The 14,499-nt window shown below is 41.6% G+C and overlaps 1 protein-coding gene across 1 annotated transcript; it reads right to left on the bottom strand.

Annotated features, from left to right (window-relative positions):
• Positions 1–9,987: 9,987 nt before the first annotated feature.
• Positions 9,988–14,061, bottom strand: LOC131679734 (uncharacterized). The gene has a single exon (XM_058960479.1). It carries the CDS (start codon positions 14,059–14,061, stop codon positions 9,988–9,990), a length of 4,074 nt encoding a protein of 1,357 aa, XP_058816462.1.
• Between the last annotated feature and the right edge of the window lie 438 nt (positions 14,062–14,499).

Genomic DNA, 14,499 nt, shown 5'->3' with positions numbered 1-14,499 from the left:
CATTATCATAGATTTTCCATAAAGCTCGGAAGCAATAACTAGTCAACCCATCGAATCTGCTTTACATTACACAAATAATCGCCTGGTTGCCGGTGGGTCCGGTAGCGGGTATGGTGAATCGCCGGAACAAACCACATGCACCAGGACTTATGTAAATACGAGCAATCTAGAAACATGAAAACAACTGAACCGGAGCGAAGACATACGCTCGCTGTAACCTATATCCCATTCTTCGGGTTGCAATTGGTTTTTTTTTTGATCCGGTGGGATCGATTTTTTACGTTCGACTTCTGCAAAATCAGCTAAAGGGATGCTGTTGTGTTGCACCCTCACAGAAATCCAGGAAGCTTGTTTGCGAAGCATAGAAGCAAACGTCATAATTTTGGCACGATGCCGTCACCTTTGATTTGCAGGATAATGGCTGGTTCCCTGAGTTGTGAGATATACTCCGATTCAGTAAGTAGAGCAAAACGTTATTGAAAATTTGAATGGTGGCGGGATTTTTTCGCTGTTTTAAATTATAAAAATCGCGTTTCAAGTTTTTTACAACAAGAATGTATTAGGCTTATTTGGGATTTCTGTACAATATCAATATCTGATATAAATATAAATAAATAAATAAAGAAGGGTTAGTTCTTCCTATGTGCTCCTATACGGTGACATTCAATGTGTTTTGCATCAAACGCTATTAATGTTTACGAAAAACTAGGAAACCATAATTATGGAATCTTGGGTGTTATCATATAATGGTATAATTATTTGTGTAACTTTTATTTAACATCTCAAATTCAGTTTCCAATTTCTGTGTTAGTTTAGCGAAACCAGCATTTACTTTCAGTGTTTCTCTCATTCAATCACTTCCAAATTGACTAAAGTTTCACGCAGAACCGTTTACCTTCATTGCAGAGGAAATCTAAATTCATTTACCAACCAAATCCATATATTCTATGTATGGAAAATGTTTTGCTTGATAATCTCACTCGAAGCCAACATAGAAACAACATTCAGTTTTCAGTTGAAGCTGAATTTAAATCAAAAATAATCGAATGACTTTGAAATACCGAACGAATTAGTGCCCAAGCAACACGGTATGTTGATAAGCTGTTTTTACAACACCAATGTCACACATTAATTTGTGAAAATATTACTGCAGCAAGCGTTATTCAACTGTTATGCAATTGAAAAAGCGCAAGAGGTGGAGCTTATAGGCAACATGTTCATTTGCTCCGAATGATGTATCAAGAATCATAATAACAACAAAGATTGTTGCAATAATGCTAGCGACTGCTTTGAAAACAACTTTGTCGAAATGAAATGAAACTTAATGTGTTTCATGAAATTGTTATGCAAACAAAGTATAAATATTATGTTCACATTCAAATATGACTATATCATTACAGTGGGTGAAAATGTATAACCAACAAAATTGAATCGAGTAATTTTTGAAAATACTTTGATATTTTTAAAGCCCCTAAAAACAACGTTGATATAAACTCAACAAATTTTATACTTATTTTGTGAATTATTTATCGTACGCAAAGAACTGTGCTCAAATATGCTTTTTTCGAGAGTAATCAAAAATTTGAAGCATATTAATGATAAAAATTTTGGGTTTTCATCAAAAAATCTATGCATTTTAACTGTTCGTCAGCAACTTTTATCGAGAAAGAATTCATTCTATCAATAAATATGGCGGTTGTTTTTATTTCTACTATGTTACAAACTGAAGTTGAGTAAAAGCTTTATAAGTGTATCCGGAATCAAATTTGCTGATAAGTTGAATAATAATGTCATCTCCAGTTTTCGCGATGATGCTTGCAACAAAATTGTTTTAGCTGTGCAGTAGAGTCACAAACACGTTGCAAAAAACATCAATAATATGTGTCGAAGTTGATTGTTTCAGAAAACATTAGCACCACAAATAAATAACTAAGATGTAACGTGCAGCAGCTGTGTTTCACACATACAACAGTCATGTTTTTTGCAATTCTGTTGTCATTGTAATACAACATATAACTTTTGTTGTTTTTCTAGAACATGTTGCAAGTGCTGCTTGAGAAGCCGTGTGGTGTCCGGCGGGCTGAAATCTTTTTGCACTATTTCAACCAAGAATAGAACCTCTGGGAACTGCTCCCATGTCGTAAGAGGCGACTAACAACATGCTAGGAGTTCCTAGGCCGAGGTTTTGTTCCGTACCGAAGACTTAATCTGGGCGGACCTTAAGGTTTTCCATATTACCCTCTTTCCAGTCTGTATTTAGTGAATCACTGACATATACCTTTTCTGATTCGCCTTTCTTGATTGTGTACCAACGTTTTAAGTTTCTTCTGGCGGTTGTATATTAGCCGTAAATGACGAAATCTAATTCTACACTAAGTAACAGAATATATTAATATACCGGCACTTCCACGCCAAGGTTTAACTTCCAAAGCTTTGGCTTAAAAACCGTTTTTAAAAAATGGAAACTTTCATGCAGGAAATTTATTGAATTGGCCTAAGATGGAGCTGTCGAATTTCACAAAAAGCTTTTTATGTTGCAAGTGATCTGTAGTTGTGTTAAATTAGGTATTTTTCTATTATATTTGGAACCGTCTACCGACAAATCTACATTTACGAATACCTCCAAAAGTGACTTCTTGAGGTCTCATGAAGGCCTGACACTAGCTTTATGATACTTTTGCTTTTCTAAACAGTAATAAAAATCTCAACATTCAAGAACTTCACTTTGTCAGAAAATGTAGGGCCATCGGAAGCTAAAACTTCGTAAAATCGCACTCCTGGTCCTTTTTTCAGTGCAGTACTCTACGTCACTCGTTCAAATTTGCACCGCTCTTATGGTAGTCGGTATTTGCTAGTATTACTGTTCTCCCATCCATTCTGGTAGTCAAACGGTGGGATAGCAAAATTCTTACAAGTTTCCTATCTCATGCCTCCACGCGATTCTAAGTCTATTGATGACATTTGGTCCTTAGACCGCAGAATGAGAGGGTGCGAACAGAATGAGAGGGTGCGAACAGATCTAGTCGAGAAAACATTGCCGTAAAAATGAATAGTTGATCGGAAATTAGCCCCAATACGACTAATCTGACTAGTATCTATGAACACGGCTCAATACGTATTGAAAATTCGCCGCGTCTGTTTTTATGAACCTAATTTAAAGCTCCGTTATTGCTAACAAGCCCGTGCATCAGATTAACAATCCTTTATATTTCCCTTCAGTGTTCGGTATTATCGCTCGTATACTTGTATTCCACAAACAATCCGATATGGAAAATAAGAAATACTTTCCTTGATTTATAACATCTCGCGCTATTTTTGCCAGTATAATATGCTGTCACTTGGTAGTTTTCAAGCCAATAAATATATCGTAGAGAAGAAGTAGCGAGTTCTGTCCAAACACTGTTGCAATAAATAGTGATCCGGCCCATTACGCAGATAAGATTAGCTTTTCCAGGCAATACTCCCACGATCGGCTGTGTGGAGTTCAAATTGTTTTTGTTTAGGGAACATAGTATACTCTCGGTAGCCGGCTGCCCAGAGTTTAAAAATAACCAAAAACTAAACAAGATCATCTCTTTTTCGAGTGATCGTGCACTCGAAGACTAACTAAACAACTACCTAATAAAATATGCTTTACAGGTCGCATCGTTTGCTTGGAGCGAATCCTAGACCTGATACCCTTCCAAACCACCAACTCCGCGACACCTATGGAAGAGTCTGATGAATCGTCGTCCTTCCGTTAAGTAGGTGGAGCATCAACACTTCCTGTCTACCTTATCCTTTATCCTTCCCCGTGAACGATGGAGATGGGGGCGGCCGGCAATGATGGCTATCATGCTGTTGAGGTTTTAATATGGGTCGGATTGGTATGAATTCCTACTTACCACTTCCTAAGCAACTCTTATTAGATAATCAGCAGTCAAACATGATGAAGTCAGTGTGCAATCCGCCAAAATCATCGTCACAACGCAACGCAACGCAACGCAACATGTTGCAAGTGCTGCTTGAGTGACGAAGACAACAACCGAAACACACCCTTCAGTGCAACGAGCATGAATTGAAATTCGTTATTGTTTTAAGCTCACTCGGGTAAGGATTTTCAATTTTGAAACCCGAATGAAAACTGAAACTACCCGATGCTATTCCTAAAAACCCGTGAAGTTATTTAAAAAATGGAACACTTCACAGTTTAAAACCATGTTTCTTCACAATGGTTTAATAGAATCCCTAAATCCCTGGTAATGCTTGTATTTGCACTGTTCCACCTCAGTTCGTTTGGGAAATTCGTTGGTCAAAAAACTGTTCAAAGTCCGAAGAGAGATTTTTTTTACAAATTGTTCTCAACATAATTTTGTTTTTCAAGATTTTATTTATCATTGCGCAGGTATCAAGAATTTTTCCCTAGACGTTGCTATTTTTGCTTTGACATCAGACCTCGATTTTTCATGTATTTTGGAATCATTTGCCATTTTTGATTTTCGAAAAAGTTCTTGGGACGAGTACTTTTCGATTCTCAACATTCATTGTTTTAAATAAATTGTCGATGAAAATGTTTTAAATAAAATGTTGATAATATTTAAGAATAATAGGTGAGTTTATAGATATTATGTAACACAAAATAAAATTTTTGTAATTGATGATATTGATCCTACCAGTTTTTAGAGAAAATAACATTTATCTTATAAATGAAAAATATATTAGGATCGCAAAACGAGTTTAAAATTCGATGCCATTCTTAAAAAATAAGATTTTAATTTGTTACTAGAACAAAAATATGATGTTAGCTTGGTTGCTCTAATTTAAAAGCTTAACTTTACTTAGGAAATGAGATTCTCTTCATGCAGAAGTGAACACCGGGATCCTCGCGGTTTTATCCAACTTATCAAATATTTAAATCTCAATAGTTATATAAATGTTTTTCATTTTTTGTTCAACTACATTCATTTGGTTAGAGATTACTAGGTAAGTCCCTTACCCTAAGTTAACGGGTTTGACGGTATTGCAAACATCATCAAGCATATTTGTGCATCAGTTTTAAAGAACCTCTGACAGACAACTGCTTTAAAATGGTTATTGTATTACAACTCGATAGTGGTGCATCGAGGAGACCGAGAGGTCTTATGGGCCTTTTTTATATTTTGTGTTTTTTTCCATATTCTGCACCAACCTTAAGTATCGATCAGTAAATAGTCTGCGCACACGCGCGTTGCCGGGATTGATTTTTTCGGTGGGCTGTGTTTGCAAACATTGTTGAACAGCTTGTGGACACGGGTTGCAGTGGGAGTCATTGTGTGTCGATTTATCGGTCGACTTCGTCATCGTGCACAGGCTAATTAAAAGAGTTGTAGGGGTGAAAGCCTATTAGTATTATTGTATGTTTTTAGTACTTGTGTGGTAGTCATATATCTATCTGTGAATGTGTTCGTCTGAGTATTTGTGAAAGCAGTGTCAGGGAATGGATGCAGAACTGGCGTATATGATAGAATGGTGGGTAATCCTTCCTAGGATTCGTTGGTCAATTTTAACCGGTGTTCAAGTCGTGCATTCGATTCGATTCATTCGGGAAGGTTGGATTGGATAAATTAAGGAACGATTAATTTACCAATGCACGTGAATCGTTATCCTGTCAGCATAGCATGAACAAATTCTAAAAGAATGCATTTGTCGTTAGTTGCAAATAAGGGGTGTACCCCATTAGGCATACGGATGTTTGGCATAAGTAAGTTAGGCATAATATACGTTAGGCATAATGGACGTTGAACATAATGGACGATTGGCATAATGGACGTTAGGCATAAATTATCATATTGAATTATCCTTTAAGGAAATAACTTTTTGGTGGTAACAGCCTCGGGCTCAAATGTTTGAATTTTTTTATTTACTCTGGAAGCTGATAAAATTCGATCAACATTTTATTCTATTGTATATACCTCAAGAAATCTTCACTTAAATAAAAGATGCAAAACGAATGAACAACTTGCACATCTTTAAAATAGGCTAAGTACCGCTTCATGCCGATGTTGTTTGTAAACAACAACGTTTTTAAACTGCTAAAACTTTTCATTTAGGCAGAATTTACCCACAAAAACGAAAAATACCAGTAACTGGGACTATTAGAACGTAGAACTGAAGTTATTGCTATTAGTCTGATATAACTCTGCTGGAGCAGTACCACCAGAGATATTTATAGTTGGCGTTGATAAATGAAATTTTGATATATCGTCATTATTTTCCATTTATATTGAATATTGATAAAGCGTATCAATTTGGACCGTCTTCGACTATCTTTTCCAAGCATACAGAATATTAAAAATTTTCTAGTAGAATTGTGTTGAGCACCGAAAGATAAATATTGAGCAGCTTCCAGCAGTCCAAAAGAAACATCTTTCAAAGCGGGTTTTGCGTGTTTCTTGAACCCTATAAACGCTAGAAAAAAAGTTGGGCATGTAAGAACTAACTTAAATTAGTTCTTCATGCATGCAAGATGTAATAGTCCAAGAAGAATATATAACCTTGAAGAACAGCTCATGAAAGAAAGAATGATGCATTTTATTATTCATTCAACGAATATACGAATATTGCTGGTTCTATATGGATTGTCTCCCATATTCTTAAACACAATGATTGTATTATCGAGGCCATCACAAATAGAACTAAGGACACTCTTTGATGTGAGAGAGAGTTTATTCCTGTACTGTGGTGAGTTTCCGAAACGAAAAAGGTATCGTCACAAATGTAGAATTCGTAGCCTAATGTTGATCCTGTACATAACACTGCCAGTTTCCATTGGATATAAAACATGTATGTTCCTTATTTTGCTTTTTTAAATATTTGGATGCAACTGAATGTGTTGTACTCACGGTAGAAGAGGCACTTAGGACACATTCCAGCGTTAGTGGACCACGCTTGCACGCATCATGAAACTGTTAACAGCTCGTCATTTGAAAAATCCTACGATGTATGCTCAAAAAACTTAATTAAATACTTTAAAAGCCCTAACACAATGTTAATTTTATGGGTTCGATATTTTTCAGGTTGTCTTTTCATTCTGAGAGGTGAAAATATTGCGTTAGGGGACAACAGAGCAAAATATTGATTTTTCAACCTACACTTGTATTTATCAAAAAACCTGCTCTATCTCAAAAATAATATCGTTCAATTTATACGCTTCTACTTAATTTCCTTCCTTTTTTCTTTATTCTTATTTATCTTGTTTATCTTATTTATTTATTTTATTACTATAGTTCAAGCCCTTATAAATTCACAAACGCGGTTTCAGGAGTGAACTTACAAACGCCCGCGTTCGCGAGATCATCCGGATGTCCTATCTTCGGCCCTAATAGCATAGTCCCAATGCCTTCAGGTGGATCAAACAGAAAAAGGACGTTCATATTCACTAAACCACATGTTCCATGCCGACCAAAAAATCAAATTTATGCATGCGAAGTCACATTCACACGACAGACACGTTAACATACAAATGCTATATTTTTATGAATTTTCAAACGCACGAATATGTGAATGGCCCCTTGATTATAAAATCGAATTTATATCCGCGATGTCATATACATGTGAGCTCATGAGACAAACTCGTTAACTTACGAACCCATAAACCCTTCGCGATCATAAACGCACACCTACGCCCACGATCGCTCAAGCTTGATAACACTTCGGTAATAAGGTGAACGTTTTAGTACTTGCGAAGTGTAAACGCGGTCTCACACGCGAACCCATAAACGCCGGTGAATCGGTCACGTCCGGCAAACTTTAACCTCCGTCCTAGCAACTTAGGTCCATACATTCAGTTGGACCAATCAAAAAATAAAGCTCATATCCACTAAACAACAAGGCGACGTGACCGGGAACTCTAGTAATATGAAAGAACTCACTTTCTTCTAACATCTGAACCGTACACCAAAAAAAAGGTATCCGAATAACAGTCATCCATGAACACACGCGAATAGGCGTAAGGACACACGGTCATAAAATAGAATTTATACATGCGAAGTTACATGCACGCTAGCAAACGAGACATACAAACGGACACGAGACCGAACACGTTAGCAGTCAAACGCTCGATCCCTTCGCGATAATACACGCGATCGTGAAGTCCCTACGCCCGCATTTATCTGAACCTACATTGACTATCACATTCAGAATCACAGCACGCTGCAATTGGCGTTAAGCAGTGTTTTAGTGGGTCACATTCCCGGCGCTTTTAGTTCCCAGTCTTGACTAGTTGTTTTTCGACTTAATTTCTTACCGGTGAACCCGCGACGAATTTTACTTTCGAACCGACACGGAAAGCCTACGCGACAACCTTTATTCGACCGACCAGAATAGATGTTGGAAGGTTTCGGATTGTAGACAAAAACGCGGTATCGTCTACTTCTTGCGAGTGCTATAATTCAACTGAGTAATAATACAATGTGATATGTGTAATTGTAAGTAAGAAAGGGTGGGTAAGTGAGGAACGCAAATTCGCCTACCCACAGTTATTGGGTGCTATATTATAAGTTTATATAAATTTAGAGAAAATGATTTTAACAGTAACAAAAAAAAGGAATATTCATCATTCAGCTCCAAACAGCCTGGGCCCCGTTGAAACAGTCCGTTTCAACGATCGTCGTCTAACATCCTGGCGGTGGGTAGTTTATTGGTATCGTGGCCATCAATTGGCAGTACTCGTACCTCGGTGACTGCCCGTTTGTATACTCCGCGGTTCGTACGTACGAGAACTACACGCACCAAGCCGTCGGCTCCCGTGTAGGTTTCTTCCACCCTTCCAATGTTCCACATGAACGGTGGCAGCTCCTCTTGTTTCAGAAGCACCAAAGCTCCCTTGTAGATATTTTGCGCTGGAGTCCTCCATTTGGTTCGCTGGTGTAGTTGACTAATATAATCTCTGGACCAACGTTTCCAAAAATTCTGGACAGAGCGGCGTAGCTCTTGCCATCGAGAAAGCCGAGACACCTGGTCATTCGTCATGTCCGGCTCTGGGATGGAGAACATTGGTTCACCGACCAGGAAATGGCCAGGCGTCAGCACAGCGAGATCATCTGGATGATCAGTGAGGGGAGTGAGAGGCCGGGAGTTTAGAATGCTCTCGATGTGGGTCGCTGCCGTCGTGAATTCGTCCAAAGTGTAGGAACTGGCACCAAAAATTCGGCGAAAATGGTGTTTGAAGGACTTCACTCCGGCCTCCCACAGACCCCCGAAATGCGGAGAGCGGGCCGGAATAAAACGAAAGGAGATTCCAGAATCGATACAATAGCCCTTCCACTCCTCCGTCTTGAACTGCTCGAGATACCGGCGACGTAACGACTTTAACTCGCGATCAGCCCCGACGAAAGCTGTCGCGTTATCGCATTGCAGCTCGATTAACCGACCGCGTCGAGCCACAAACTGTTTGATCGCGTTAATGCACGCGGCGGACGTAAGGTTCGGAACGATTTCGATGTGTACCGCTTTTACCGCCAGGCAAACGAAAATCGCGACGTACATTTTCACGTTGGCCCCCCTCCCGTACAACGGACGAACGTTAAATGGCCCGCAGTAGTCTAGACCAGCTTTGGAGAATACTCTGGATGGCACTACACGAACTGCTGGCAGGGGTGCCATCTGTTGATGATAATCTGCAGGTCGGCAACGGAAGCAAGTAATGCACTTTCGAACAACATTTCGAACCAGTTCGCGCCCACGCATCGGCCAGAACCTTTGGCGCATAGTTGCTAGTAACAGCCCAGGTCCTGCATGGGCCGTCCTGTGGTGTAGAGAACGCGCTATTAAGAAACTAAGTGGATGTTTAGCTGGCAGAATCAAAGGGAATTTAGAATCGTATGGACCTGCAGCGTTTACCAGTCGACCATCCAAGCGTAAATGATCGGACTGATCAAGACGAATGTTCAGAGTTTTAAGAGCAGATTTGGTGTCAAACTCGATGGGTTTTGTGGGATCAAGCTTATGGCATTTGAGTTGTAGAATTTCCTAGGGAAAGCTGTTCACCTGAGCTAGGCGTACCATGGATTTTAACGCCCTGTCGATCTCTGCAGGAGTAAGGTTCCCGAAAACTCGTACTGCTTTCGGGCATCGACAGTTAGTACCAAATCGAATGCACATGGCCACCACTTTCAATAGCTTCCCTAGCTCCGAATATCTTACGAATATGGAATCATCGATTTCGGTAGTAGTAAGCACGACGACTGCACGTTTCTCCTGCTCAATGTTATGGCTTATCGATGAATTCGATGGAAATTTCGGCCAAGTCATAGTCGGTTTAGTTAGCAATGGTGGTCCATACCACCACATCCGATCATCTATAATTTGGCTAGGATTTATCCCGCGCGATATGAGATCCGCAGGGTTAAGCTCGGTCGGGACATAGTTCCACGGTAGTCCTCGAGTGAGACGTTGCACCTCCGCCACACGATTGGAGACGAATACCTTCCACTCATTCGGAGGTGATTTGATCCAGTGTAATACAACGGTGCTGTCAGACCAAAACACCGCAGGGCCTTGAAAGTCCGTAGTTGTACGCAGGTTATGAATCAGCTGGCTGCCAAGAACGGCCGCACATAGTTCTAGCCTTGGAATGGACAATCCGCGTAGAGGAGCGACTCGTGACTTGGCAATCAGTAGCTTGCTTTCGATTTTGCCTCCAACATTTGGTCCAACCACATATATACAACATCCGTAGCCTTTCGACGACGCATCGCAGAAGCAATGCAACTGATAATCTTGGCGACAGTTGGGGACAACGTGACGAGAGACTGTAATCTTCTTTAGTTGCGCTAATTCATCGCGGAATACCTGCCACCACTGTGCATCTTGTTCTGGCAATACTTCATCCCAAGCGAGTTGCCTTGCCCATAATCCTTGGACGAATATTCTTGCGCTGATAACCACTGGCCCCAAAAGTTCTAGCGGGTAAAAGAGTCTTGACATTTCCGACACCACCGTCCGCTTGGTAACGACCTGCAAGTTCCCCAAATCCGGGACTTGGAAACTGAGCTGATCTGTGCATGGATTCCATATCAGCCCCAATGCTGTTGTTATTGAGCCTCGTCCTATTTCGGTTGGACCAGGGGTTCCGCAGAGTTCACTAGGTATATGACACAACACGTTCGAATCATTAGCATACCACTTACGTAGAGTAAACCCCCCTCGAGCGAGAAGTTCCTGTAGATGACGACAACTTTCTGCAACCTCGTCCAGATCATCTCCTCCAGCAAGGGCATCATCCACATAGAAACACTTCGTAACTATTGGTGCGGCTAGTGGATATCGATCCCCATCGTCCTCAGCGAGCTTGTTCAATACACGGGCGGCTTGATAAGGGGAACAGGCAAGTCCATACGTCACGGTCTTCAGCTGATAGAACTTCAACGGTAGTGACGGATCCGATCGCCATGCGACCGTCAAAAATTTTCGATCATCCGGATGCATCCACACTTGCCGAAACATTTTCTCGGCATCGGCAGAGAATACGTACTTGGGTACCCGGAAGTTCGCTACCACGGCGAGCAGAGCTGGTTGAACCGTTGGACCAGTGAAAAGGACTTCGTTCAGCGACAATTGACCATGCGATTTGCTGCTGGCATCGAACACTACTCTGGTTTTAGTGGTCGTGCTTTCTGGTCGACGTACAGCATGATGCGGGAGACAAAACTGCGGGCCCGCGCCGCGAGAACACTCTTCCATATGCCCCAGTTTTATATATTCCTCCATAAATTGTGTGTACGCCACACGCAGCTCGTTGTCCTTGGCGAAACGTCTCTCCATAATCGAAAATCTGTTCACAGCAGGCTTGTAGGAATCCCCTAGGAATGGGACACGAGACTCTTTGAGCGGTAACCGCACCATGTAACGTCCACTGCTATCACGGGTCACCGTGCGAATGAAATGCTCTTCTACCTGTTGCTCCTCCTGCGTAAGTGCACGTCCTACATCGAAATCTTCGACCTCCCACATTCGTTCCAGTTGAGCATTGAGGTCTTGATCAACAGCGACGTGGCACACCACCGTCTCAGGCACATGAGCAGTAGCCTTTCCAGAGACCACGTATCCCAATACGGTTTTCTGTAAAATAGGATATCCATCAGTAAGGGTTAGTCTTTGAGATTCGAGAAGAGTGTAAAATAATTCAGCTCCAACAATGAGATCGACTCCTTGCGAAATATTGAATCTCGGATCAGCCAGTGGCAAATGGCGCGGAATGGTCCAGCGAGATATATCCACACTACGACTTGGGAGACTAACGGTTAATTTCGGTAGAACCAAGCAGTCTATCTGTTGCTCAAATCCGCCAAAGCGTGACGAAAGTGCGATCTGTACTTTGTAGTGAACGTTTACGGTAGATTGCCCTATACCACTGACAGGGAGGTTAACTCGAGAGCGTTTGATGTCTAATTTCTGACAAAGTGACTCGGACACAAAATTCGATTGAGACCCACTGTCTAATAGAGCACGTGCAAAGTGGTACACATTGTTTACGTCTCGAACTCGAACGACGGCTGTCGATAGGAACACAATACTTTCAAAGGTATTATTTGCCTGTGTTAATGATGTAGCTGGCTGCTGGGTGCAGTATGGAAGTGGTTCAGATTCGTACGAAACAACCGGCGACGGAGGGAGGGGCGCATCGATCGCGACGAGAGGTGACGAAACGTTTTGCGAAACCGACACAATTGCCTGGGGTAATGTACTTGTGAGCACCACCGGCGGTGCGTTCACGACCGAATAAGCAATGTCCGATTGAGATGTAGTGGTGGGTACAGAACAAATAGCTGTGTACACTTGGGAAGTGCTTCGTGATTGTTCTTCACTCGGTGTTACAACGACTGCTGAAGTCGACAACTGTGCTGGCAGATGTAACATACTGTGGTGCTTCTTCCCACACGTTCTACAAAAACTAGCACGGCAATCCTTAGCCATATGACCACCTCTTAAACAATTAATACACAACCGGTGTTTTTTGACAAAATCAAATCTATTGTTTGCACTTAGCTTGATAAACGCCTCACACTGTACCAACGAGTGAGCTTGTTTACAGCTCAGACATTTCACCACATTTTCGGAGGCAACGTGAGAGGAGGTGGTTTTAACCTTTATGGGTTTCACTTGTACGTTGGACGAAGAGCCACTTGCCGTAGAACACTTTTGCAAAGTACGCGATCTTTTTCGTATGAACTCAAGCAAAACGGAATATTGCGGCACTTCTTCTTCTTTGCACTGAGTCTCCCACTCCAGGAGAGACCTTTCGTCGAGCAGGCTGCTTAGGCGCTCCACCAGAAACGAATTCCAATGCGCATCCTCATCTTCGAGCTTGTCAAGGATTCCAACGTGGCGATTAAACTCGTCCGCCAATTCGGACAGAGCAGAAGCAGAGCCCCTTCGCACAGATGGTACACGGAACAATGCAGACATATGCTGTTTCACCAGATAACCCGTGTTCTCAAACCGATCACTTATAATTTTCCATGCGATCGCATAATTGTCCGCGGAGATCGCAATGGACGATATGAGACGAGAAGCGTCACCTTTCAAGCTGCTGCGCAAGTAATGTAGTTTTTGCACGGCCGACAATTGCACGTTGGAATGAATTACCGATTTGAACAAATCTCGAAACTCGATCCACTGATCCGGTTGGCCATCAAATTCCGGCAACTTCAACTCCGGAAGTTTAACCGACACAACTTGATGAACCGGAGGCGCGATTTGTTGTGCTATTTGGGGAACTGGAGTGCCAGGGACAGGATCATTTCGAGGAAGTTTACTCGTTAACGAAGCCTTCAACTCAAAATACAAGTCGTGAAATTCTTGTCGTGATTCCGCAAAGTCTTCTTGTTTGTCTTCAATCACTTCTATTTCGTCCTGCACGCCTTCAAATGTTTTCCACAGCTCATCGAGGCGAGCAATCCTCAACGACACTTGATTCACTTGAGTTTCTTCGTACTGATCATCGAACTGTTGTATCAGTTTAGCTGATCCGAGAATATTATTCCTCCTCCGCAAAAGCGTTTTATGATGGAGGGTATTTTTTCGCAGAGTCACTTTCTTCATTTTGTGCGCGCACAATGGCCAATAGGCTATTCACCAGTAGCGTGGTTTTTTAACAATAGCACAATGTATAAAACCCTCACCTTTTGAGGTTAGTTTTTATCCACCGCCGGAACGACGGGTACTCGAGAATCCTGACTGCAAAGGACAGTTCGACGGTCATTAATGTCCACCAGAGCGAACGAGAAAGGGTGATTAGCGGATTTACCGCAGCGACAATCGATAATTAATTGGTTTCGATCAGGTGGCACGAGGTATACGCACGTGGTGGTTCACCGGTACCTTTTCTTGGGATTTCCTCCCGGGTTTCGGCACCAAACTGTTTTTCGACTTAATTTCTTACCGGTGAACCCGCGACGAATTTTACTTTCGAACCGACACGGAAAGCCTACGCGACAACCTTTATTCGACCGACCAGAATAGATGTTGGAAGGTTTCGGA

This window comes from Topomyia yanbarensis, chromosome 2, assembly GCF_030247195.1.
Source record: "Topomyia yanbarensis strain Yona2022 chromosome 2, ASM3024719v1, whole genome shotgun sequence".
NCBI classification, from domain to species: Eukaryota; Metazoa; Arthropoda; class Insecta; order Diptera; family Culicidae; genus Topomyia; species Topomyia yanbarensis.
This window is presented reverse-complemented; position numbering and strand designations above follow the sequence as displayed.